A 25,809-nucleotide genomic window follows, 5' to 3' on the forward strand; every position below is an offset into this window, starting at 1 on the left:
TAAACTTTAAAAGTGTACATGGAAATATTAGTTCCATTTGGTGAGGGTTATTTTCGTGGAATTATGTGGATCCAAAGTTGAGTGGGAGGATTCTGACTGATGGTGACGGTGTCCCCCACTCTATGGACCCCCCAAGTTATTCACTGACATTACCCAACAGAGACAACACACTGCTCAGGTCCCTCCCCCACTGTAGGTAGTCAGTGAACTGTTCAGAGTTTCTGAGTGTACCAACAAATTGCGGTCCAGACGTTCGGTTGTAAAAATAAACCCTCTTGAGCTGGAGGTTGGTGCAGCAGAAAGAACAAGCAGCCAGTTCACTTTCAGACTTTATTGCAGAGAATCTCGTTAAATTCTTCCATAACCCTGCGGTGATGGGCTGGCATTCCACAGGTATAACAGTCACCAGTTCTTTGATGTGTTTTCAGCCAGGCCTGTATTACTAGTATTAACAGCGCAGCTCATTGTGTCTGGGCTGTTAGAGGACGGGAGAGGGAGATGTTGTGAGGCGACCTTCAATTTTCTTTCTTGCCGGTTTCCTGCCCACCGAACAAGGGATACTTGGCCTCGATATCAGCCCAGGTCAGGGAACCGTTGGCTAAATCTCGGACAACTTGGGGCAGTTCTGAAACCTGTCAAAAAAAATATATACAATGTACAAAGGTGAATAGTTTGGGGGTCCTGCTAGGATTAGTCTCCCCAATCATGGCTGCTTCTAAGCTGCCTCATTTATGAAATACACCGTCCGGTGTGGAACTAAGCCTGTGTGCGTGTGTGTGTGCGCGCTCTGCATGCCATTCAGTGTCCAACTACTCCACATCCTGGCCAAACACCAGCAGCTCGCTCTGTGTGAGGAATCACTTCAGCCATCCGGTGTGTCCTATTACTCCACAGAGACGTCTAGACGAACTTAAAGCTGCAGGAATTGGGAGTAGAATTATGGATACGGACTTGGTTAAGAAGTTAGGAAACAGAGCACACGTGAGAGGCATAATGACAGACTCGGGGAGGTTTTGAGTGGAGCTCCGGAAACACCAGAGTTTTTGTGGTTACTGATTTAGATGAGCTGGTACTGAGATAACCAAGCTGCTCAGTTGTGGGACGGTCCTGGTCTGTAACGGCCCGGCTAATCACTGGGTAAAGTCACTGAGGCCTCGGGGTGGTGGGGGGGAGCTGCGGGGACTGCTCATTCTCTCGTTACTGTACCAGGAACACAGACACGGGGCTCACAGCTCACCCAACTTCACCCTCTCGGCCGCAGACAGTTTGTGGCCAGGGAGAACTGAAAAATGGGGCAATGGGAGGACGGGGCGGAAAACAGCTTTAAAAACAGGGGTAGAAGTCTCCCCAACAACTAAACCAGCAGGAGAAAGCAGGAGGGCAACAAGCCGGGAAGGAAACAGCTCACAAGCAACAGCCTGGCTCAAACCCCAACAACCCAACTGAACCCCAGGGAACGTAATCTTAAACTGACTTACTGCAGTTTGCCTAAAATTGTAACTGCTGAAAATCAGGGGGCAACAAAATGGAAGCAAGTCCATATATGGGTACAATTGGCTAGAGTGCCACTGAGTGGCTGAGGGTGGATTGTGTCATGGTCATGTGGATGTGGGATGGAGTTGGAAGGTTATATAGAGAACGGCCTTAAAGGGGGAGGCGCTGGGCAGGATAACCAGAACAAAGGATCAGACAACTTGAACACATGCTTGCCAAAAGATTGGGGTGATACCCATCTTTTGTACTTACTGCCTTGTTACTGTGTAACTAGTTCTACTTGATTATTAAAATTGCTGACTGCCACTGTATTGGTTGTCTTGTTGAATTGGTCCACAGGGACTGGACCAAAGTGCACTTCCCACCTGTTAGTGCTGCCCACGTATTGCACTGATGCATATAAGGGGAAGCTTGATGCATACACGAGAGAGAAGGGAATAGAGGGACACGGGGACAGGGTGGGAAGAGGTCATTAAGAGGGGGAGGGGGCTCGTGGACGATTGGGTGGGCGATTTAGGACTGAGGTGAGGAGGAATTTCTTCACTCAGAGGGTGGTGAATCTTTGGAATTCTCTACCCCAGAGGGCTGTGGATGCTGAGTCACTGAGTATATTCAAGGCTGAGATCGATAGATTTTTGGACGCTAGGGGAATCAAGGGTTATGGGGAGTGGGCAGGAAAGTGGATTTGAGGTCAAAGATCAGCCATGATCTTACTGAATGGAGGAGCAGGCTCGAGGGCCTGTATGGCCTACTCCTGCTCCTGCTTCTTATGTTCTTGTGTGTGGAGTAGAAACACCGGTATAGACCAGTTGGGCCTAGTGGCCTGTTTCTGTGCTGTAGATTCTATGCAATACTCTCCTGTCCACACTCTGCAATCAAAGCCAACACTGGGGTCCTGATATCTGCACACCCTTGCTGTTGTTTCAAAATGAGTACGCACCCAGGGAAGGAGGGGGGTTAAAAGAGCAAACGTGCTCTTTGCTCCTACCTCAGCCCGGATCTGCCTCATCGAGTCGCGGTCCCTCAGCGTGGCAGTGTGGGGCACCTTGTTGACCGTGTCAAAGTCGATGGTTATGCCGAAAGCTACGCCGATCTCGTCTGTTCTCGCGTACCGTCTCCCTATGGAACCGGAGGAGTCGTCCACTTTATGGGAAACGCCGTGTTTGGTCAGTGCTTCAGCTGCGGAGAGGACAGACGGTGCCATTAACGGAGGGTCACCCATCCAATCAGAGAACGCAACGGATGCACGATAGTTTTCCTCGTTCCCCACCCACTCCAGGAGTCTCCCTCCCTCCTCGGGAGAGATCCCCAGGTACACTGAGGCTAACTGTAGCCCCCACCCCCCCCATAACAGTGTTCTGGTTGAGTTCGCCTAATTCCGCAAAGACCAGGGCCAATCCCAAGACCTTATTGATCCCTCTATGGTTCACCTATCCTGGGAGGACTCGCTGGCGAGGCCAGCATTTATTGCCCATCCCTAATTGCCCTTGAGAAGGTGGTGGTGAGCCGCCTTCTTGAACCGCTGCAGTCCGTGTGGTGAAGTTTCTCCCACTGTGCTGTTAGGAAGGGAGTTCCAGGATTTTGACCCAGCGACGATGAAGAAACGGGTGATATATTTCCAAGTCGGGATGGTGCGTGACTTTGAGGGGAACTTAGAGGTGATGGTGTTCCCATGTGCCTGCTGTCCTTGTCCTTCTATGTGGTGATGGAGCCTGTAAACAGCCAGCCTCCTGTTCACAAAGGGGAAAGATTCAACCCCAAGGGCTAGACATATCATAGGAACAGCAGTGAACCTGGGATATGGAATCAGTTCCACCATAACAGGGATCTAATGACCGACATCACCTCTCTCACAACTCAGCACGCTCTGGGTCCTCCAGTATTCATAATTACACAACTGGTGTCATGTCTTCGATAGCAGAAAGTGCCCCAAGAACATTTTGTTTAAATTTGCTGTCTATTTAGTGTATTTCTCCCATTCTTTAAGATTGTCAGTGCTGGGGAATCGGATCCTTTCTCATAGTCTGCGACCAGTGTCAGATGCAGGTAAAAGCTCGCTCCACTATGCCCCCCACCTTTATCCCAGTCCCCTTGCAGTTCTGACATTGGCCATAATTGTACCTGAATGAGACGGGCACTGCCGGTTTAGTCTCCAACTAGCAACAGTTTAGTGCTATAGACTTGCACCCATCAGCCTTGAACGTCTTAACCCAGTGGGCATCACACTCGTTTCCGAGTCAGAGGTTATGGGTTCAAGCCCCACTCCAGAGCACATAAATCCAGGCTGACACTCCCAGTGCAGTACTGAGGGAATGCTTCACTGTCAGAGGTGCCATACTCCGGAGGAGACGTTAAACCGAGGCCCCATCTGCCTGTTCAATTGAGTGTAAAACATCATTATTCAAAGAGGAGCAGGGGAGTTGTCCTGGCCACTGCTGATCCCCCAACCAACATGACCAAAAACATATTAACTGGGCGTTCACTAATTACTGCTTGTGGGATCTTGCTGTGCTCTGCCACATTTAGAATAAAGAAGGAATACTGACGCACATTCACATAGTGCCTTTCACAATCTCAGGACGTCCCAAAGCGCTTTACAGCCAATGAAGTACTTTGAAGTGTAGTCACTGTTGTAATGTAGGAAACATGGCAGTCAATTTGTGCACAGCAAGATCCCACAAACAGCAATGTGATAATGACCAGATTATCGTTTTTTTTAATGATGTTGGTTGAGGGATTAATATTGGCCCAGGACACCGGGGAGAACTCCCCTGCTCTTCAAGTAGTGCCATGGGATCTTTTATGTACATCTGAGAGCGCAGACAGGGCCTCGGTTTAACGTCTTATCCGAAAGACGGCACCTCCAACAGTGCAGCACTCCCTCAGTACTGCACTGGGAGTGTCGGCCTAGATTATGTGCTCAAGTCTCTGGAGTGGGGCTCGAGCCTGCGACCTCATCATTCAAAGACGAGAGTGCTACCCACTGAGCCACTGGCTGGCACCCACATAACTGCACAATGGTTGCGAACAAAGTGCTTTTGAGACATTGTAAGGCAATAGATCAATTAAAAGTTCTTTCTTCTCATCTCAGGTCACGCAGGACCCTTGCACCGAGCCGTGGATCCGGTCAGTCCTGGAGATGAAAGGTCAACGTGCCGGCCCAGAGCCCTGCTGCTGCCGTATTGTGTCGTGACGCCGACATTCTCACAGAGAGAAGATGTTTCCACTTGTGGGGGAGACCAGAAATAGGGGCCATGAATATAAGATAGTCACTAATAAATCCAATAGGGAATTCGGGAGAAACTTCTTTACCCCGAGAGTGGTTAGAATGTGGAACTCGCTACTGCGTGGAGTGGTTGAGGTGAATAGTATAAATACATTTAAAGGGAAGCTAGATAAACACATGAGGGAGAAAGGAATTGAAGGATATGCTGACAGGGTTAGATAAAGTAGGGAGGGAGGAGGCTCGTGTGCAGCATAAACACCGGCATGGACCTGTTGGGCCGAATGGCCTGTTTCTGTGCTGTACATTCTATGTAATTCACAGGTCTAGCCAGGTGGGTTAGATCCCAGCCACAACCACAGTGACCAGAGCTTCCTACGTTAGGATCACACATCAAAAAGTACTCCATTGGCTGTAAAGCACTTTGGGACGTCCTGAGGTTGTGAAAAGGCGCTGTATAAATACAAGTCTTCTTTCTTCTTTCCGTTTTCCCCCCCACCCCCTTCCCCTCCCCCTGCATCAAACAGCCCGTATCATTATGTCGGGGGGTAAAAAGAAACCAGATAGCAAAATAACAACCAAAAAATAAACTGTAGTGGAAACACGCAGCAGGGCGACCAACATCGGAGAGACAAAAAGACTGAAAGATCTCTTTCGGACGCTAACCGAGCTGACGTGAATTGAGTCGCTACTTTGTCTTGATCACTGAGTGTTTAAACACCGACTACTCACCGAGCTCTTTCACAAATGGAGCAAATTCCTGGTTCTGACTGAGGGGGAGCACAGAACATTTATAGGGAGCCACAGTTGCCGGGAAGCTGAAGTACTGTTGGGAGAAATTAAAGAAACAGTGTGATACATTGCATCGTACAGACAGGACAGGGGACCTCCATTCAGCTTCAAAGTTGCACTCCATGACATTTCAGCGTTCCCATAAGAACATAAGAAATAGGAGCAGGAGTAGGCCAATCGGCCCCTCGAGCCTGCTCCGCCATTCAATATGATCGTGGCTGATCTGATCCTAACCTCGTATCCCGATCGCAATCCTCTCTCAGATTCCCCTCCCGACACTGGGATTTTCATTCTGCTTATTTGCTAAACGTGATGTCGGTGCAACATTTACACATTATAGCATATTTAGAATCACAGCATCGTTCAGCGCAGGAGGCCATTCGGCCCATCGTGCCAGGGACAGCTCGTGGAAAGAGCTATCCAACTAATCCCACTCCCTTGCTTCAACTTCAGCTCAGTTGAGACTCTGCTGTTCATATCCTATTCCACAATGAGTGCCGTTCACCTAGCTGCCCCTGTCCTCGCTGACGTACACTGCCTCCCGCTTCCCCCCACCCCCAACACCTCAAATTTAAAATTCTCATCCTCGTGTTTTAAACCTCTCCACGGCCTCGCTTCTCTGCCCCCCTCCCTCCGCCCCCCCCCCGCGAACGCCGGCGCACTAAAGGACGCACAGGGAGGAAGTGCAGACTTACTGTTCTCTGCTCGTCCCCTGGCCGGATGTGGAAGGTGTGCTCGAACACAGTGTACATGATTCTTCCGATGCCAAAGGACGGCTCGATCACACTGGGAGTAATTTCCTCAACTAAAGCACCAAAAAATAAATAAAAGCTCATTAGTGTTAGAAAGTGAAACTCGAGAAAGTGCAGCTTGGGGTGGGGGTTAAACCTGCTTATCACAGACTCCCGCACAAACTTTTAGCACGTTACCCACTGTCGGTGAGTGGAAACCAAAATAATCGGTTCAATACGGTTCGTTTCAGAAACAGCAACAGAGTCCCACTTGTGATGTTATACTTGAACAAATACATTCATCTCACTCCTATTTGCGGGATCTTGCTGTACTCAAAATGACTGTCACCTTTGCCTGCGTGTGTCACTGCATTTTCAAAGTAATTCACTGTACGTGAAGCTCTATGAAACGTGATATAAATGAGTCTGTTGTAGTGGTGACCGTTTCACCCACATATTTTGAAGTATATTCACATATACAAAAGGCCAAGTGATAACACGGTTTACACGTGACATTTATCAAGGGTAAGGTCACCAGTGATCACGGTACTGGGGGGCGGCTGCCTGTCTACTGTTCCTTTGTTCCAAACTACAAGTAACTTTGTACTGGGAATTCACATCCACAAATCTTTAAAGGTGGCTGGTCAAGTTGATCAATTTATAGAACATGAGTACAAAATGACTGTTAAAAATAAAGTGAGGGGAACAATTATTAAGAACAAATTAAATTGCCTGTACAGCAATGAGCACAGCATCCGAAACAAAACTGGGAAACTGGAGGCAATAATTCGAAGCAAGGAGCCAGATGCAGTAGGGATAACTGAAACATGGCTACATAAAGAACAATTAGATATTAAAGGATATAAGGGACAGGGAAGGAAGAAGGAGGGGGTAGAATAGCTGCATTAATTAGAGATAACATAATGGCAATAGAAAAAAGGGAAGTAAGTAATATTAAGATGGAATCATAGAATGGTTACAGCGCAGGTCATTCAGCCCATTGAGCCCGTGCTGGCTCTTTGTAAAAGCAATCCAATTAGTCCCATCCCCCTGCTCTTTCCTCATAGCCCTGCAAATCTTTTCCCTTCAAGTATTTATCCAATTCCCTTTTGAAGGCCATGATTGAATCTGCCTCCATCACCCCCTCAGGCAGTACATTCCAGATCATAACCACTCACTGCAAAAAAGGTTTTTCCTCATGTCGCCTTTGGTTCTTTTGCCAATCACCTTAAATCTCTGTCCTCTGGTTCTCAACCCTTCTGCCAATGGGAACAGTGTCTCTTTATTTACTTTATCTAAACCCTTCATGATTTTGAATACCTCTATCAAATCTCCTCGCAACCTTCTCTGCTCCAAGGAGAACAACCCCAGCTTCTCCAGTCTATCCATGTAACTGAAGTCCCTCATCCCTGGAATCATTCTAGTAAATCTCTTCTGCACTCTCTCTAAGGCCTTCACATCCTTCCTAAAGTGCGGTGCCCAGAACTGGACACAATACTCCAGTTGTGGCTGAACCAGTGTTTTATAAAGGTTCATCATGACTTCCTTGCTTTTGTGCTCTATGCCTCTATTTATAAATGATGTGGAGATGCCGGTGATGGACTGGGGTGGACAAATGTAAGGAGTCTTACAACACCAGGTTATAGTCCAACAGTTTTATTTGAGATCACAAGCTTTCGGAGCTTTCCTCCTTCGTCAGGTGAGTCACCTGACGAAGGAGGAAAGCTCCGAAAGCTTGTGATCTCAAATAAAGCTGTTGGACTATAATCTGGTGTTGTAAGACTCCTTACATCTATTTATAAAGCCCAGGGTCCCGTTTGTTTTTTTAACCACTTTCGTAACCTGCCCTGCCACTTTCAAAGATTTGTGCATATATACCCCCAGATCTCTCTGTTCCTGTACCCCTTTTAGAGTTGTACCATTTAGTCTATATTGTCTCTCCTCGATCTTCCTGCCAAAATGTATCACTTCGCACTTCTCTGCGATAAATTTAATCTGCCATGTGTCCAACCACTCCACCAGCCTGTCTATATCCTCTTGAAGTCTATCACTATCCTCCTCACTGTTCACTACACTTCCAAGTTTTGTGACATCTGCAAATTTTGAAATTGTACCCTGTTCACCCAAGTCCAAGTCATTAATATATATCAAAAAAAGCAGTGGTCCTAGTCCTGACTCCTGGGGAACACCACTGTATACCTCCCTCCAGTCCGAAAAACAACCATTCACCACTACCCTATGTTTCCTGTCACTTAGCCAATTTCATATCCATGTTGCCACTGCCCCTTTTATTCCATGGGCCGCAATCTTGTTGACAAGCCGAGAATGTGGCACTTTATCCAACGCCTTTTGAAAGTCCATATACACCACATCAACTGCATTACCCTCATCAACCCTCCATTACCTCATCAAAAAACTCAATCAAGTTAGTTAAACACGATTTGCCTTTAACAAACCTGATTGAATTTTTTGAAGAGGTGACTAAAGTAGTGGACAGGGGAATGTCAATGGATGTTATTTATATGGACTTCCAGAAGACATCTGATAAGGTCCCACATAAGAGACTGTTAGCTAAGATAGAAGCCCATGGAATAGAGGGAAAAGTACGGACTTGGTTAGGAAGTTGGCTGAGTGAAAGGCGACAGAGAGTAGGGATAATGGGTAGGTACTCACATTGGCAGGATGTGACTAGTGGAGTCCCGCAGGGATCTGTCTTGGGGCCTCAATTATTCACAATATTTATTAACGACTTAGATGATGGCATAGAAAGTCTCATATCTAAGTTTGCCGATGACACAAAGATTGGTGGCATTGTAAGCAGTGTAGATGTAAACATAAAATTACAAAGGGATATTGATAGGTTAGGTGAATGGGCAAAACTGTGGCAAATGGAATTCAATGTAGACAAATGTGAGGTCATCCACTTTGGATCAAAAAAGGATAGAACAGGGTACTTTCTAAATGGTAAAAAGTTAAAAACAGTGGATGTCCAAAGGGACTTAGGGGTTCAGGTACATAGATCATTGAAGTGGCATGCAGGTTCAGAAAATAATCAATAAAGCGAATGGAATGCAGGCCTTTATATCTAGAGGACTAAAGTACAAGGGGGCAGAAGTTATGCTGCAGCTATACAAAACCCTGGTTCGACCGCACCTGGAGTACTGTGAGCAGTTCTGGGCACCGCACCTTCGGAAGGACATATTGGCCTTGGAGGGAGTGCAGCGTAGGTTTACTAGAATGATACCCGGACTTCAAGGGTTAAGTTACGAGGAGAGATTACACAAATTGGGGTTGTATTCTCTAGAGTTTAGAAGGTTAAGGGGTGATCTGATCAAAGTTTATAAGATATTAAGGGGAACGGATAGGGTGGATAGAGAGAAACTATTTCCGCTGGTTGGGGATTCTAGGAGTAGGGGGCACAGTCTAAAAATTAGAGCCAGACCTTTCAGGAGTGAGATTAGAAAATATTTCTACACACAAAGGGTGGTGGAAGTTTGGAACTCTCTTCCGCAAACGGCAACTGATGCTAGCTCAAATGCTAAATTTAAATCTGAGATAGTTAGCTTTTTGGCAACCAAAGGTATTAAGGGATATGGGCCAAAGGCAGGTATATGGAGTTAGATCACAGATCAGCCAATTTCTAGAGGGAAAGAACTGAAAAGCAGAGAACTTGTATAGAACCTTGGTTAGACCACACTTGGAGTACTATGCACAGTTCTGGTCTCCATATTATAAAAAGGATAGAGGCATTGGAGAAGGTGCAAAAAAGATTCACAAGGATGATACCAGAACTGAGAGGATATACTTATCAGGAAAGACTAAATAGGCTGGGGTTCTTTTCTCTAGAAAAGAGAAGGCTGAGGGGTGACCTGATAGAGGTCTTTAAGATTATGAAAGGACTTGATAGGGTAGACGTAGAGAAAATGTGGGTGAGTCCAAAACGAGATGACATAAATATAAGATAGTCACTAAGAAATCCAATAAGGAATTCAGGAGAAACTTCTTTGCCCAGAAAGTGGTTAGAATGTGGAACTCACTACCACAAGAAGTAGTTGAGGCGAATAGTATAAATGCATTGAAGGGGAAGCTAGATAAACACATGAGGGAGAAAGGAATAGAAGGATATGCTGATAGGGTTAGATGAAGTAGGAAGGGAAGAGGCTCATGTGGAGCATAAACACCGGCATAGACCAGAATGGCCTGTTCCTGTGCTGTAGGCTCAATGTAACTCAATGTAAAGTTGTTGAAAAAGCACCCTGAATCCTTGGCTTTATAAATAGAAGCGAAGACTGCGAAAGCAAGAAAGTTATGCTAAACCTTTGTAAATCATTGGTTAGGCCTCAGGTGGAGTATTGTGGCCTATTCTAGGCACCACACTAGACCTTAGCGAGGGTGCAGAAGAGATTTACTAGAATGGTACCAGGGATGAGGGACTTCAGTTACGTGGAGAGACTGGAGAAGCTGGGGTTATTCTCCTTAGAGCAGAGAAGGTTAAGGGGAGATTTGATAGAGGTGTTCAAAATCATGAACGGTTTTGATAAGAGTAAATAAGGACAAATTATTTCCAGTGGCAGAAGGGTCGGTAACCAGGGGACACAGATTTAAAGATAGTTGGCAAAAGAGCCAGAGGCGACATGAGGAAAAAATTTTTTACGCAGCGAGTTGTAATGATCTGGAATGCGCTGCCTGAAAGGGCGGTGGAAGCAGATTCAATTGTAACTTTCAAAAGGGAATTAGACAAATACTTAAAGGGGCAAAATTTGCAAGGCTATGGGGAAAGAGCAGGCGAATGGGACTAATTGGATAGTTCTTTCAAAGAGTCGGCACAGGTACGATGGGCCCAATGGCCTCTTTTTGTGCTGTATCATTCTATGGTCTGTAGTGCGCCATGTGAAGTGTGACACTTAGTGAGTTTATTCTATATGCAAAACTTAATATATAACAGGTTTGAGAAGTAGGGACCTTTGCAAAATACTTACTAGCAAAACATTACTAACAAAGAGGACCAGGAATAATGAATGCTGTATTAGCAGGCACTCACTATTCACACCAAAGGAACTGACACACCTATTTGTGTGGGAGAAAGAGATGTTGAGAAAAACAGTTTGAACAGGATTAATTTGGAAATAAAAACACACAGCTGTACAGGTGGAGAGAAAGCCACTGACCGTGTAAAGTCTTCTGAAACCTTTTCACTCCGACCATGTTCTTATTGAGAGTGAAGGTTTTCCCTTCTGTTTCAAAAGTGAACTCCCTGGGGAGGAATGGGGAAAAGGGGTAAGGCGACATCAGCCTCTCACACTTCAAACATAGTTAACAAATACCCACCACACAGGGATGAGAAATATTTCACGGTGCCTGTGCAGCGAGCGTGAGGTGAGACTTTCACAAACGGGCTCGATCCCCACAGGCACTGGGGCCTCTGCACAGCTCCCACCGACAAAGACCAGTGCCAGCGGAATGCGGTGTTATCTTACTCCCCCCTCCTTTCCGGGGAACACGTAACAGTTTTTGTATTTCTCCGAGTTATCACCGAGAGGGTGGCGAATGTTTGGAATGGGCTGCCCAGGGGAGCGATCGGGGCTGAGCACAACAGTCACTTTAAGAGGGAGCTGGGACAGGCATCCGATGGGAAAACCCAACTGAAGGGATGTAGGCGGTGAACTGAGTATTCACCGTGTACATTCCTACCTTCTTAAGGCATTCTGCTTTGAAATCGGGACTGTAACGTTGGGGAATTCGGGAAGCGCTCGTTCGTGTTTCAAGTAGTTCACTGCCTTCTTTGAAAAATTTCTCACAGGCACACAGCAAACGCTAGTTAAGAGTGCGACTCGCCCACAAGTATCATCGATGCTGCTTCAGTAGAGTGAGCAGCAGGCCAGCTCCAAACTGGCAGAAGGTACAAAGTTTAATGGCCAAATCGAAATCACGATTTCCATTCACTTTGATGGGACGAACGACCACCTTGCTCAAAGACACACGGGCTGATTTTAACCCACCCGCCAGGCAGAAACCGGGCGGGCAGTTAAAATGCCCCGTGTTACTTAACCGCCGGAAAAGCAGCCCAGATCCAGCCGGTCCCTATTTTACTCAGGCTTCTGCACGGGTGGCCAAGCCGGTCCTTCTTTAAGGAACACAGGAACAGAAGGAGGCCATTCAGCCCCTCGAGCCTGTTCTGCCATTCAATTAGATCATTGCTGATCTGTATCTTAACTCCATTTACCCACCTTGGTTCCGTAACCCTTAATACCCTTTACCTAACAAAAATCGATCAATCTCAGTTTTGAAATTTTTAATTGACCCCCAGCCTCAACAGCTTTTTTGGCGGGGGGGGCGAAAGAGTTCCAGATTTCCACTCCCCTTTGTGTGAAGAAGTGCTTCCTGCCATCACCCCTGAATGGACTAGCTCTAATTTTAAGAATATGCCCCCTTGTTCTGGACTCCCCCCACCAGAGGAAATAGTTTCTCTCTATCTACCCTATCAAATCCTTTAATCACCTTAAACACCTCAATTAGATCACCCCTCAATTTTCTATACTCGAGGGAATACAAGCCGAGTCTATGCAACCTGTCCTCATAATTTAACCCTTTTAGCCCTGGTATCATTCTGGTGAATCTGGGCTGTACTCTGGCCAATATCTCCTTCCTGAGGTGCGGTGCCCAGAACTGAATGCAGTATCTCCAGATGGGGTCTAACCAGAGCTCTGTACAGCTGTAACATAACTTCCACCCTTTGTATTCCAGCCCTTTAGATAAAAGCCAACATTCCATTGGCCTTTTAAATTATTTTTTGTACCTGCCAACTAGCTTTTAGTGATTTCTGTACTACATAATCTCTCTAAATATGCAGACCCAGTCCGATGACTTCATCGGGCCCCGACTGCGATTTTAACTCAGGCCAAGCTGAGAAGTTTCCGGATCTTTCCCGCCAGGCTGCAGAGAGTCGGGACCTGCTGGGAAGGTGAAGAGACCCAAACGGGTAACCCACCTCTGGAGCTTCCCACCTCTGGAGCTTCCCACCTCTGGAGCTTCCCACCTCTGGAGCTTCCCACCTCTGGAGCTTCCCACCTCTGGAGCTTCCCACCCACTCTGTCTTTCCTTCTTCCTACTTTTCCAAGCTCGATGACAACCTGGCCACTGCTTGGCACATGACCTGGTCTTCCCTTTCCAACCCCAGTAGTGTCCAGCCCAAAACCCTACAGCTCGCTGCTGTAATGAGTGAGAATGTGCTATTCGTGGTGTGGTGCTCCACCTAGTGCTTTGGGCTGAGACCTGCAGACAGGCAGCTCCCTTTCCTGCCATGCTCATTATAACCTCTGGGGAAAGAGCAAGGGGGCCTCTGGCCTGCCACCTATCACTCATTCCACCAAGGACCCGAAAGAGCCAAGAAACCTTCCGAGTGGACTCCAGACTAGGTGGAAGCAATGCGTTCCAAACTAACCCAGTCCCGACCGTTCTAATCAATTCATTAACCAAAATGATTTAGGACCACCTACCCTTTTTCGTTCAGCTCCTTCTCCGCGTCTGTGATGTAACAACCGTCACAGACATTCAAGTACTCCATCACAATCTTGGCCTCCTTCTTGAACTCCTTGCCAATGGCCCCCTTGTTGGGTTCGAACTGAACCATGCTGACAGTTTTGTGCACTGAAGTTAAGGGAAATGCAGCCTGCGCCCAATTCCATAAACGCCCTCCGCTCGTGTTAGCTGCTGCAGCGTTTAACCTGTTTCTCTACCAAACTCCATCAAAGCTCACTTTTGATATTGGCCTTGTGTGTGTGTGTGTGTGTGTGTTTATTAAAAATTATTATTGAGAAGTCGTCTGTGCTCATCGAGGTGAGAGTTTCCATTTCAGGCACCCGGTGCCAGCATCGAGCAGTCCTAGGTGATCAGACGCAGAGTTAAAGCTCCCTCTACACTGCCCCAACAATCTGCCTCAGTCCAACCACACACGAGCACCCCTCTACTGCAGCAGGATAACATTTCACACCGCCGCCGCCCAGTCACCCACGGTGGGAAGTATCCGTGTCCTGGGATACGGAGTGCGGAGGGGGTCAGGCACAGTTCGAGACCTTCTTGACACCCGCTGCCTCCTCTCACGTGGGAAGAAATGGGATGAGGTGTTGGAGGGCGACCAGCCCAGACCTGCAGGGAGAACCCGATTAGGTTGGTGAGCAGGCCTTGTGGTCACTCGCCATTTTTAACCTTCAGCACAAGTGCCGGCGCACAGTGAATATTTAGAGAAGGATGTGAAGTTTATTTACCTCTCACAGTGTGACTCAGTGGGTAGCACACGCGCTTCTGAGACTCCAGAGTCTTGAGCACATTAATCCAGGCCGACACTCCCAGTGCAGTACTGAGGGAGCGCTGCACTGTTGGGAGGTGCCGTCTTTCGGATGAGACGTTAAACTGAGGCCCCCATCTGCCCCCTCGGGTGGACGTAAAAGATCCCATGGCCACTAGTGGAAGAAGAGCAGGGGAGTTCTCCTCAGTGTCCTGGCCAATATTTATCCCTCAACCAACATTGTAAAAAAACAGATTATCTAGTCATTAGCACATTGCTGTTTGTGGGATCTTGCTGTGCACAAATTGGCTGTCGCATTTTCCTATATTACAACAGTGATTACACTTCAAAAGAACTTCGCTGGTTGTAAAGCGCCTTGGGACGTCCCGAGATCGTGAAAGGCGATATATAAATGCAAGTCTTTCTTTCCTGGGCCAAATGCCGGATTTAGGAATTGGGGTGCAGGGCAATGAACCCCCTCCCTCCCCCTCTCCACCCACATGATCCCGAGCCACCCTTTAAATGTTGCTCGATCCTTCGATCTTTTACCCGATATCCAACCGTAAGTCACCATAAAACAGTTCGAACATCATCGGTGAGCGACGAATGAGGAGTGGTGCTTGGTTACTGCAACCTCACACTAACTCCACTGAAACCCCGAGGAGGGGGCTCCTTGCTGAGAAGGATATCGGCTCCTTCAGAGGCTTTTCAGCAACTAGCGGCACCTTGGTCGCTCTGGCGTGACAGGCAAGGTCGTAGCACGATCGATCAGCACAGCCGACTATCTCGATCCAGCCCTGCAGAGAGACAGAGACAGAGAGTGTGAGAGTGAGAGGGCGTGAGAGAGGAACGTCCATCATATAATCATTCCTGCTAACGGTCATTCATCAAAAACCTAAATTACAGCAACAAAAGGGCCAAAAATTATTCTAACTCCTTGCCTGATTGAAACTAACCGAATACGGTTTAACTCATGGCTCAGATATTCATAGGAACAGGAAGAGGCCATTCAGCCCCTCGGGTCTGTTCCGCCATTCAATTAGATCATGGCTGATCTGTACCTCAACGCCATTTACCCGCGTTGGCTCCGTAACCCTTCGTACCCTTACCCGACAAAAATCTATCCATCTCAGTCTTAAAAATTTCAATTGACCCCCCGCATCCGCAGCCTCTTGGGGGAGAGAGGGCAGTCTCCCAACCAGGCCCAAGCCTGATCAACGTCAGCAAATGCGATGAGGTCTGTCCATTTTCTTGCCTTTTACAGAGCACGGGAAGGTGGGATGGGACGTGTCTTGTGATCGCTTCAGCTAATAGCACTTGGGTTTTGTATAGGAGCTAGTCCCTTTCTCAATGTTATATCCACCCCCTCCCCCCTCACTGGCCGGCCCTGCTCCCTCCCTCGCACGAAGTCCCACAGCTCCCGGTGGGGGAACCACTCCACTGATTCCAGGGCACAGCTGGCTGGGAAAATTCAGCGTCGGCCAGACAGACGGCGTCTACTAACCTCCGCCAGCTCGGGCGTCTCCGAATCAATGCCGGCTCTCCCACCCAACCCCAACCGGAGAGGGAGAGAACAGGAGACAAGTTAACCAGAGACACTCCACCCTGACCCGAGAGGGAGAGAACAGGAGACATGTTAACCAGAGACACTCCACCCTGACCAGAGAGGGAGAGAACAGGAGACATGTTAACCAGAGACACTCCACCCTGACCAGAGAGGGAGAGAACAGGAGACAAGTTAACCAGAGACACTCCACCCTGACCCGAGAGGGAGAGAACAGGAGACATGTTAACCAGAGACACTCCACCCTGACCGGAGAGGGAGAGAACGGGAGACATGTTAACCAGAGACACTCCACCCTGACCCGAGAGGGAGAGAACAGGAGACATGTTAACCAGAGACACTCCACCCTGACCAGAGAGGGAGAGAACAGGAGACATGTTAACCAGAGACACTCCACCCTGACCAGAGAGGAGAGAACGGGAGACATGTTAACCAGAGACACTCCACCCTGACCAGAGAGGGAGAGAACGGGAGATATGTTAACCGCAGACACTCCACCCTGACCGGAGAGGGAGAGAACAGGAGACATGTTAACCAGAGACACTCCACCCTGACCGGAGAGGGATAGAATGGGAGACATGTTAACCAAGCTGTGGTTGAAGTTACAGTGGACGGGTGCCGAGGGCCGAGAGCAGCTCAGCACCTTCTCCCGATAGGGAATGGTGCACAGTGGGGGGGTTGCCGTCCCTCCAGGTTTGTCCCGGACTATCCGGGAATTGAAGAGTAATCCCCTGGAGGAAAAACATTCACAGCGGCATTACAAAAACGGTGATCCCCCCATCCTCCCTATTTTTCTTTCAACATTCTCGTTGATTAGTTATAAAAATATTGAGGATGGGGAAAATAATCTGTTCGACCAACTGGGGGTGTTGGTGCCCAGAACCGAACAAAGGTCAGAAATTCAGGAGACGAAGGTGGGGGGAGGGATATAAAGATAAAACTGTTTACCCGCTGGAACATCAAACAGCATCAAGTGACGAGCTTAGCGGGCATTCAAATAAAACCAGACTGCAATGAGAGTCTAAACTCTCCGACCTCCCCCCCCACCCCCACAGAGAGAGCCCGCCCCCTCTGGGCTCCTCTCGTCCGATGAGCGAGTCGGCACCGACGGAAACCACTTACGTAAGATGTTTTGGCCTCGGCGTCCCAGCAGTCGCAGGCGTAATGGGCCATCTCGTTCTCCATGTGCTGCCGGAACCGCAGCTTGCAGGCCGACACTCCCACCTTTATCAGGAAGAGATAAATCCTCCCAATGAAGTACCCCAGCACCGAGTTATCAATGGTCCCCTGCAACGGAAGAGGAGGAGGCAAGATTTGGTCAGTGGTTGAGTGCCGGATCGGGACACGCACGCACGCACACACACACGCGTGCACGCACACACACACACACACACACACACACGCACACACACGCACACACACGCACGCGAGCACGCGCGCGAGCGAGCACACACACACACACGCGCACACGCGCGCGCGCACACACACACACACCACCCCACAGCGCATCCGAAAAACTAACGCCACTCCCCCCCAACATCTGGCCAACCCTCCCTTAACTTTTCCCACACAGCCTGCCTCGCTGAGCAAGAACAGGAGCAGGCCATTCAGCCCCTCGAACCTGTTCCGCCATTTGATTAGATCGTGGTTGATCTGTCTCAAATTCCCCACCCTCTGTGCGAAGTGGTTGAATCTACACAGGCCGCACCTTCCCCCTTCTAAACTTGACCCTGGGTCCCCTGGTTCCAGAGTTAGTGGCAAATCTCGAACATGTTGGTCGAGGTTCAGTTTATCTCTTTTCCCTTAAGAATCTCAAATCTTTTCTCCCTGGTCAATGCTCAGCCGCTGGAGGAAGGAACCGTCTTCGTTTTCAAAAAGAAAAACAAAATTTTACAAGAACGCACAGAGCAAGAGAAAAACGGTCACTCAGGCCAAACCCAGCACGGTCACCACAAGGGTCACTCAGGCCAAACCCAGCACGGTCACCACAAGGGTCACTCAGGCCAAACCCAGCACGGTCACCACAAGGGTCACTCAGGCCAAACCCAGCACGGTCACCACAAGGGTCACTCAGGCCAAACCCAGCACGGTCACCACAAGGGTCACTCAGGCCAAACCCAGCACGGTCACCACAAGGGTCACTCAGGCCAAACCCAGCACGGTCACCACAAGGGTCACTCAGGCCAAACCCAGCACGGTCACCACAAGGGTCACTCAGGCCAAACCCAGCACGGTCACCACAAGGGTCACTCAGGCCAAACCCAGCACGGTCACCAAAAGGGTCACTCAGGCCAAACCCAGCACGGTCACCAAAAGGGTCACTCAGGCCAAACCCAGCATGGTCACCACAAGGGTCACTCAGGCCAAACCCAGCATGGTCACCACAAGGGTCACTCAGGCCAAACCCAGCACGGTCACCACAAGGGTCACTCAGGCCAAACCCAGCATGGTCACCACAAGGGTCACTCAGGCCAAACTCAGCACGGTCACCACAAGGGTCACTCAGGCCAAACCCAGCACGGTCACCAAAAGGGTCACTCAGGCCAAACCCAGCACGGTCACCATAAGGGTCACTCAGGCCAAACCCAGCGTCATCACCATAAGGGTCATTCGGATCTAATAATCCAGAGAACGTGAGCTCAATTCCCACTGTGGGCAGTTTAGAGAATTTGAATTCAGCTTAAAATAAAAAGCTGGTATCAGTAAAAGTGACCATGAAGCTGTCGAATTGGACTAAAAACCCAACTGATTCACTAATGTCCTTTAGGAAAGGAAACCTGCCGTCCTTACCCGGTTTGGCCTATATGTGATGCTTAACTGCCCTCTGAAGTTCCCTAGCAAGCCACTCAGAAGGCCCACAACCACTTTCTCCAGGACAACTAGGGATGGACATTAAATGTCAGCCTTGCCAGCAACGCCCACATCCCAAGAATGATTTTCTTTCAAAAAAACGGTTTTAGTCTGTAAGAACCAAGATGCTTTAGAAAAGATCAGAAGGGTCTTTTAGAGGAAGATCCCACGGGACATTTGGAGGATAGCACAACGAAGGGATGAAAGTTTGGATTACGGCCTGCCGTGTACACGCGCACACACAAGCACACGCACAGACACACGAGCACGCGCAGACACACGCACAAACACACGAGCACGCGCAGACACACGCACAAACACACGAGCACGCGCAGACACACGAGCACACACACGAGCACACGCACAAACACACGAGCACGCGCAGACACACGAGCACACACAAGCACACGCACAGACACACGAGCACGCGCAGACACACGCACAAACAAACACACGAGCACGCGCACAGACACACGCACAAACATACGAGCACGCGCACAAACACACGAGCACGCGCACAGACACACGCACACACGAGCACAGACAGACACGAGCACGCGCAGACACACGAGCACGCGCAGACACACACGAGCACGTGCACAGACACACACGAGCACGCGCAGACACACGCACAAACACACGAGCACGCGCAGACACACGCACAAACACACGAGCACACGCACAAACACGCGCAGACACGCACACACAAACACACGAGCACGCGCACAGACACACGCACAAACACACGAGCACGCGCACAGACACACGCACACACGAGCGCAGACACACGAGCACGCGCACAGACACACACGAGCACGCGCACAGACACACACGAGCACGCGCACAGACACACACACACGAGCACGCGCAGACACACACGAGCACGCGCAGACACACACACACAAACGCACGCGCACAGACACACACACGCGCACAGACACACACACAAACACGCGCACAGACACACAAACACGCGCACAGACACACACAAACACGCGCACAGACACACACAAACACGCGCACAGACACACACAAACACGAGCACGCGCACAGACACACACAAACACGCGCACACAGACACACACACACACAGACACACACACACACAGACACACACACACAAACACATGCACGCGCACAGACACACACACACACAAACACGCACAGACACGCGTGCACATGCCCACGCAGACACGGACATGCGTGCGCGTCTACCGAGTGTTACCTGTTCTACAGCATCTCCGAGGCGCATCTTTTGTGCCGACTGCCCGCTGGTCTGGGCTTGGCTGGAGTACAGCTGTATCTGGAGATCTGCCACTGTGGAGAACTTGGGGTGATTCTTCTCACTGGGATCCACAAAGTGCTCGATTTCCGCCATCGTGAACTCCCTGAACAGCAAAAGGGATTTTTCAGTCACCATTTCACGTGCTGCACTCAGAAATTCTCTCTGCCCTACTACGCCGTCCCCCCCGCACTTCAGAAGCCCATTAAGAGTCAATCACATATAGGCCAGCCCAGGTAGGGATGTGAGCAGGTTGGGATTTCACTGCCAGCTTTTCACCATCACTTTCTGCTGCGAGCCCGCAAATCACCAGATTTCACAATTGGGGAATGGTGGGATTTCAGCCAAAACCACTGTAAGGGGTAGGGCTGCCCGCGTCACCGCCCGCTGCAGGGGTAGGGCTGCCCGCGTCACCGCCCGCTGCAGGGGTAGGGCTGCCCGCGTCACCGCCCGCTGCAGGGGTAGGGCTGCCCGCGTCACCGCCCGCTGCAGGGGTAGGGCTGCCCGCGTCACCGCCCGCTGCAGGGGTAGGGCTGCCCGCGTCACCGCCCGCTGCAGGGGTAGGGCTGCCCGCGTCACCGCCCGCTGCAGGGGTAGGGCTGCCCGCGTCACCGCCCGCTGCAGGGGTAGGGCTGCCCGCGTCACCGCCTGTTCCAGGGGATAGGGCTGCCCGCGTCACCGCCTGTTCCAGGGGGTTGGGCTGTCTATATCACTGCCTGTTCCAGGGGTAGGGCTGCCTGTTTCACTGCCTGTTCCAGGGGGTAGGGCTGCCTGTTTCACTGCCTGTTCCAGGGGGTTGGGCTGCCTGTTTCACCGCCTGTTCCAGGGGTAGGGCTGCCTGTTTCACCGCCTGTTCCAGGGGTAGGGCTGCCTGTTTCACCGCCTGTTCCAGGGGGTTGGGCTGCCTGTTTCACCGCCTGTTCCAGGGGGTTGGGCTGCCTGTTTCACCGCCTGTTCCAGGGGTAGGGCTGCCTGTTTCACCGCCAGTTCCAGGGGGTAGGGCTGCCTATATCACTGCCTGTTCCAGGGGGTTGGGCTGCCTGTTTCACCGCCTGTTCCAGGGGGTAGGGCTGCCTGTTTCACCGCCTGTTCCAGGGGGTAGGGCTGCCTGTTTCACCGCCTGTTCCAGGGGGTTGGGCTGCCTATATCACCACCTGTTCCAGGGGGTTGGGCTGCCTATATCACTGCCTGTTCCAGGGGGTAGGGCTGCCTGTTTCACTGCCTGTTCCAGGGGGTAGGGCTGCCTGTTTCACCGCCTGTTCCAGGGGGTTGGGCTGCCTGTTTCACCGCCTGTTCCAGGGGGTTGGGCTGCCTATATCACTGCCTGTTCCAGGGGGTAGGGCTGCCTATATCACCGCCTGTTCCAGGGGGTAGGGCTGTCTATATCACTGCCTGTTCCAGGGGGTAGGGCTGTCTATATCACTGCCCGTTCCAGGGGGTAGGGTTGCCTGTTTCACCGCCTGTTCCAGGCCGTAGGGCTGCCTGTTTCACCGCCTGTTCCAGGGAGTTGGGCTGTCTATATCACCGCCTGTTCCAGGGGGTAGGGTTGCCTGTTTCACCGCCTGTTGCAGGGGATAGGGCTGCCTATATCACTGCCTGTTCCAGGGGGTTGGGCTGCCTGTTTCACCGCCTGTTCCAGGGGGTTGGGCTGTCTATATCACCGCCTGTTCCAGGGGGTAGGGCTGCCTGTTTCACTGCCTGTTCCAGGGGGTTGGGCTGCCCGTTTCACCGCCTGTTCCAGGGGGTTGGGCTGCCTGTTTCACCGCCTGTTCCAGGGGGTAGGGCTGGCACGCAGTGATATTTATTGCCTGGTCCTTTCACTGTGCCAGAAATGAGGCACAAAGAGAAGAGCACTCGGGGAATAACAAAAAAATTAAGGTAAGTAAAACCCAGGAAACACTAAGCTCTTTTAAATGAACAGCAGCTCGCTCCTGTTCGCTCCGGAAGAAACTGGCAGTGACAGGTGGAGGATTGCCTCAAAATTTCTCCCAAACTACCTAACCGTGGACAGACTCGAGTATTTAACCGAAATAAAATCGGCGAGAGAGGAGAAAGCAGGGAGGGACGGTGTGGGGGGAGAGAGAGAGAAAGAAAGAGAACAAAAAACAGCAAGACAAAAATAAATGGAAGACAAAGAGCCCGTACCTGACACGGATGAGGCCCGATCGTGGGGAGATCTCATTCCGGAACGAATTTCCTATCTGAGCAGCAGCAAAGGGAAGCTTTCCCTGATTGAACTCCAGCAGCCGTTTAAAATTAAGGAAGATTCCCTGGGCAGTTTCCGGCCTGAGGTACCTGGAAATATAACGGGGGGTTTAAAAAGCAGTCACCGCACGGCAACTGTGTCAACTGAAAATCACTGCGGCGAGTGAGGTAGACAAATTTACAGATATACTTTAAAACCCCCCCCAATGTATTCATGATGCGAATACATTCAATGCAACTTCTTGCCACCGCCCCCCCCCCGAGGGACTCTGGTGGAACGTACGCAGCCCTCGCGTGGCGGGTAATATATCGTACCCCGGCATGTTGCCACTGGGTCCAATGGACGTCTGAAACATCAGATTGAAGGAGATGGGGGGGGACAGGTCGTTCCCGGTGATTGGGGACTTGACGTTGTATTTCACAAACAGATCCTTCAGCTCTTGTTGACTGTAGTTGTCCATCTAAAAATGAAAACAAACAAAATTAAGGGCCATTTCTTTGTGAAACTAATAAGGGAAACAACCTTCAGCAGATTTTACAAAATCTGCCCTGAGATATCACCCCTCCATAATCTTCATTTACACAGCACCTTCTCCATAATTTATTCATTCATGGGATGTGGGAGTCGCTGGCAAGGCCAGCATTTATTGCCCATAATCTTCATTTACATAGCACCTTCCCCATAATCTTCATTTCGATAGCACCTTCCCCATAATCTTCATTTACATAGCACCTTCCCCATAATCTTCATTTACATAGCACCTTCCCCATAATCTTCATTTACATAGCACCTTCCCCATAATCTTCATTTCGATAGCACCTTCCCCATAATCTTCATTTACATAGCACCTTCCCCATAATCTTCATTTCGATAGCACCTTCCCCATAATCTTCATTTACATAGCACCTTCCCCATAATCTTCATTTCGATAGCACCTTCCCCATAATCTTCATTTACATAGCACCTTCCCCATAATCTTCATTTACATAGCACCTTCCCTATAATCTTCATTTCGATAGCACCTTCCCCATAATCTTCATTTACATAGCACCTTCCCCATAATCTTCATTTACATAGCACCTTCCCCATAATCTTCATTTACATAGCACCTTCCCCATAATCTTCATTTACATAGCACCTTCCCCATAATCTTCATTTCGATAGCACCTTCCCCATAATCTTCATTTACATAGCACCTTCCCCATAATCTTCATTTACATAGCACCTTCCCCATAATCTTCATTTACATAACACCTTCCCCATAATCTTCATTTACATAACACCTTCCCCATAATCTTCATTTACATAGCACCTTCCCCATAATCTTCATTTACATAGCACCTTCCCCATAATCTTCATTTACATAGCACTTTCCCCATAATCTTCATTTAGATACCACCTTCCCCATAATCTTCACTTTGATTGCATCTTCCCCGTGTGAGAGAGAGAGCTTGGATGCTCAAGTATAGATAAAGACATTGCTTTACCTCACTGGATTAGTTAAAAACAGAGGCTCAACAAACTGTCAGTCAGCCAATTCTGCAATATAAATTCTCCAGGTGGAACTGTGGGATCTTTCTGTGCACAAAGCGGCTGCCGTGTTTACCTACATAAACATGTGAGTACGTGCATGGGATAGACTAGGAGAGAGATAGGTGAGTGTTGCAGCCATTTTGCACACAGCAGGATCCCACAGTTAATTTGACCAGCTAGTCTGAATCACCGGCTATTTGGGGTTTTTTTCAGTTGTCCGGGACACAAAAAGGGTAGTAGAAATCTGGAACTCTCTCCCCCAAAAGGCTGTGGATGCTGAGATAATTGGAGCTTTCAAGACTGAGATCGATAGATTTTTGTTGGCCAGGGATATCAAGGGATATGGAGCAAAGGCGGGTAAATGGAGTTGAGGTACAGATCGGCCATGATCTAATTGAATGGCGGAGCAGGCTCGAGAGGCTGAATGGCCTCCTCCTGTTCCTATAACACTGGAAAAAAACTCCCTGTTTTCCTTCGAACACTGCCCTGGGATCTTTAGTGCCCAGAGGAACCAACAGAGCAGGGTGAGCTGCACCCCAGTGTAAGCGAACCCCTTCAGAACGTAAGGGGAAAAAGAAGAGGGGGTGGGGGGGGGGGAAATCGGAGGAAAGAAAGGAAATGTGTGAAATCTATGCTCTAGCAAAGGGCCTTTAAATCCAAACTGGGCTGTGTTAATCTGGACGGTCAACAAGATAGTGGACGTGTGACATTCAACGCCTCTTGGGCAAGATGGTCTCTGTTAATGTCATTAGACAAAGAGGAATGGACACCGCGTAGTGAGCGATGCATGGGCAAAATAACGGGGCGGGGGTCAACACAGACTTAAGGCGGCAAGGCAAGCAAAGGGTTTTTTATTTACCTGCGTGATGACGTTTTCCATCTCTGTTTTCTTCTCCGCGGAGCATTTCTTATCGGACATCAGTTTCTGCAAGTGAGCTACAACAGCGGAGGATGATAAATGATTGCCTGCCTTTCAGTGGTCACTGCCCAGTTAGCTTTTATACAGAAACACCGCATCGACTAACCACATCTGATAGATATCTGCTGCCAACGTGTAACGTAAATGATCTCTTCACTCACTCCGAGATGCATTTAACACTACATCCCACTTAGTGTGCGTGTGGACTGGGTATCAAGATACCAGCACCCAGTCTGATAGCAGTTTGTATTATACCACCAGCCTGAGGCCTACCCTCATCCAGTCGTCTTTCGTGAACTTTGAGCTCAATAAGGCGTGTATTAGTGCCGAGGGCGGGCGGGCAGGAATGGAACACCCTCCCATTTCAAACACACGGTACGCACCACATCGAGCATACCTAGGTCAGGTATAGCACTTAGACCGGTGATATCCAATAGAAATTGCTGACTAACCACAGGTGTGACTACACCATTTTAGGCACGTACTAATTTTAGTAGAAAATGCCCACAATACGGGTATATGTACTTCACACATGTATATTTAATTAACAAACATCTACCACCATTCAGTGACCAAGGAAGTAAAGTACTCACAACAAATCAAAAATGCAATTAGCCACATCTGGATTCCCAATTAGCCACATGTGGCTAGTGGCTAACGTATTGGGTAACAATGAGTTAGACCAAATGGGACCTGTGTTTTATTGGTTGAACTGGGATATTACTATGGTACTGTATGTACCTTTACAAATTTATGAATAAAGTATATTTTTGAAACAAAAAAAAGGGCAAAGCTCAAATTACAATGTGCCTTGGGCCCAACCTCAGAAGAGCGCTCCCTACTGCACCAGTGTCCCATTTCCCGCACCTGCCATCTCGTGGCCTCTCTTGGCAAGGCTACTGACTCAATGCCAAATCAGGGGTGCGGTTTT

At 49.3% G+C, this 25,809-nt stretch overlaps 1 protein-coding gene across 2 annotated transcripts in view; it reads right to left on the reverse strand.

The window, feature by feature from the left end:
* Nucleotides 1-316: 316 nt before the first annotated feature.
* Nucleotides 317-25,809, reverse strand: part of gars1 (glycyl-tRNA synthetase 1) — a 43,715-nt gene continuing 18,222 nt past the window's right edge. The window contains exons 6-17 of one of the 2 annotated variants that reach the window (XM_067968418.1): nt 24,819-24,895; nt 22,741-22,886; nt 22,366-22,515; nt 20,164-20,326; nt 17,211-17,375; nt 15,213-15,321; nt 13,737-13,881; nt 11,409-11,494; nt 6,205-6,314; nt 5,450-5,543; nt 2,483-2,673; nt 317-632 (exon numbers count right to left, since the gene is read on the reverse strand). In XM_067968418.1, coding sequence (XP_067824519.1) covers nt 516-632; nt 2,483-2,673; nt 5,450-5,543; nt 6,205-6,314; nt 11,409-11,494; nt 13,737-13,881; nt 15,213-15,321; nt 17,211-17,375; nt 20,164-20,326; nt 22,366-22,515; nt 22,741-22,886; nt 24,819-24,895 — 1,553 coding nt within the window. In that variant the 3' untranslated portion in view covers nt 317-515. Of the gene's footprint in view, nt 633-2,482; nt 2,674-5,449; nt 5,544-6,204; nt 6,315-11,408; nt 11,495-13,736; nt 13,882-15,208; nt 15,322-17,210; nt 17,376-20,163; nt 20,327-22,365; nt 22,516-22,740; nt 22,887-24,818; nt 24,896-25,809 lie in introns of both variants that reach the window. The other variant, XM_067968427.1, reaches the window with a different exon arrangement.

This window comes from Heptranchias perlo, chromosome 2 (genome assembly GCF_035084215.1).
Source record: "Heptranchias perlo isolate sHepPer1 chromosome 2, sHepPer1.hap1, whole genome shotgun sequence".
In the NCBI taxonomy this organism is placed as follows: domain Eukaryota; kingdom Metazoa; phylum Chordata; class Chondrichthyes; order Hexanchiformes; family Hexanchidae; genus Heptranchias; species Heptranchias perlo.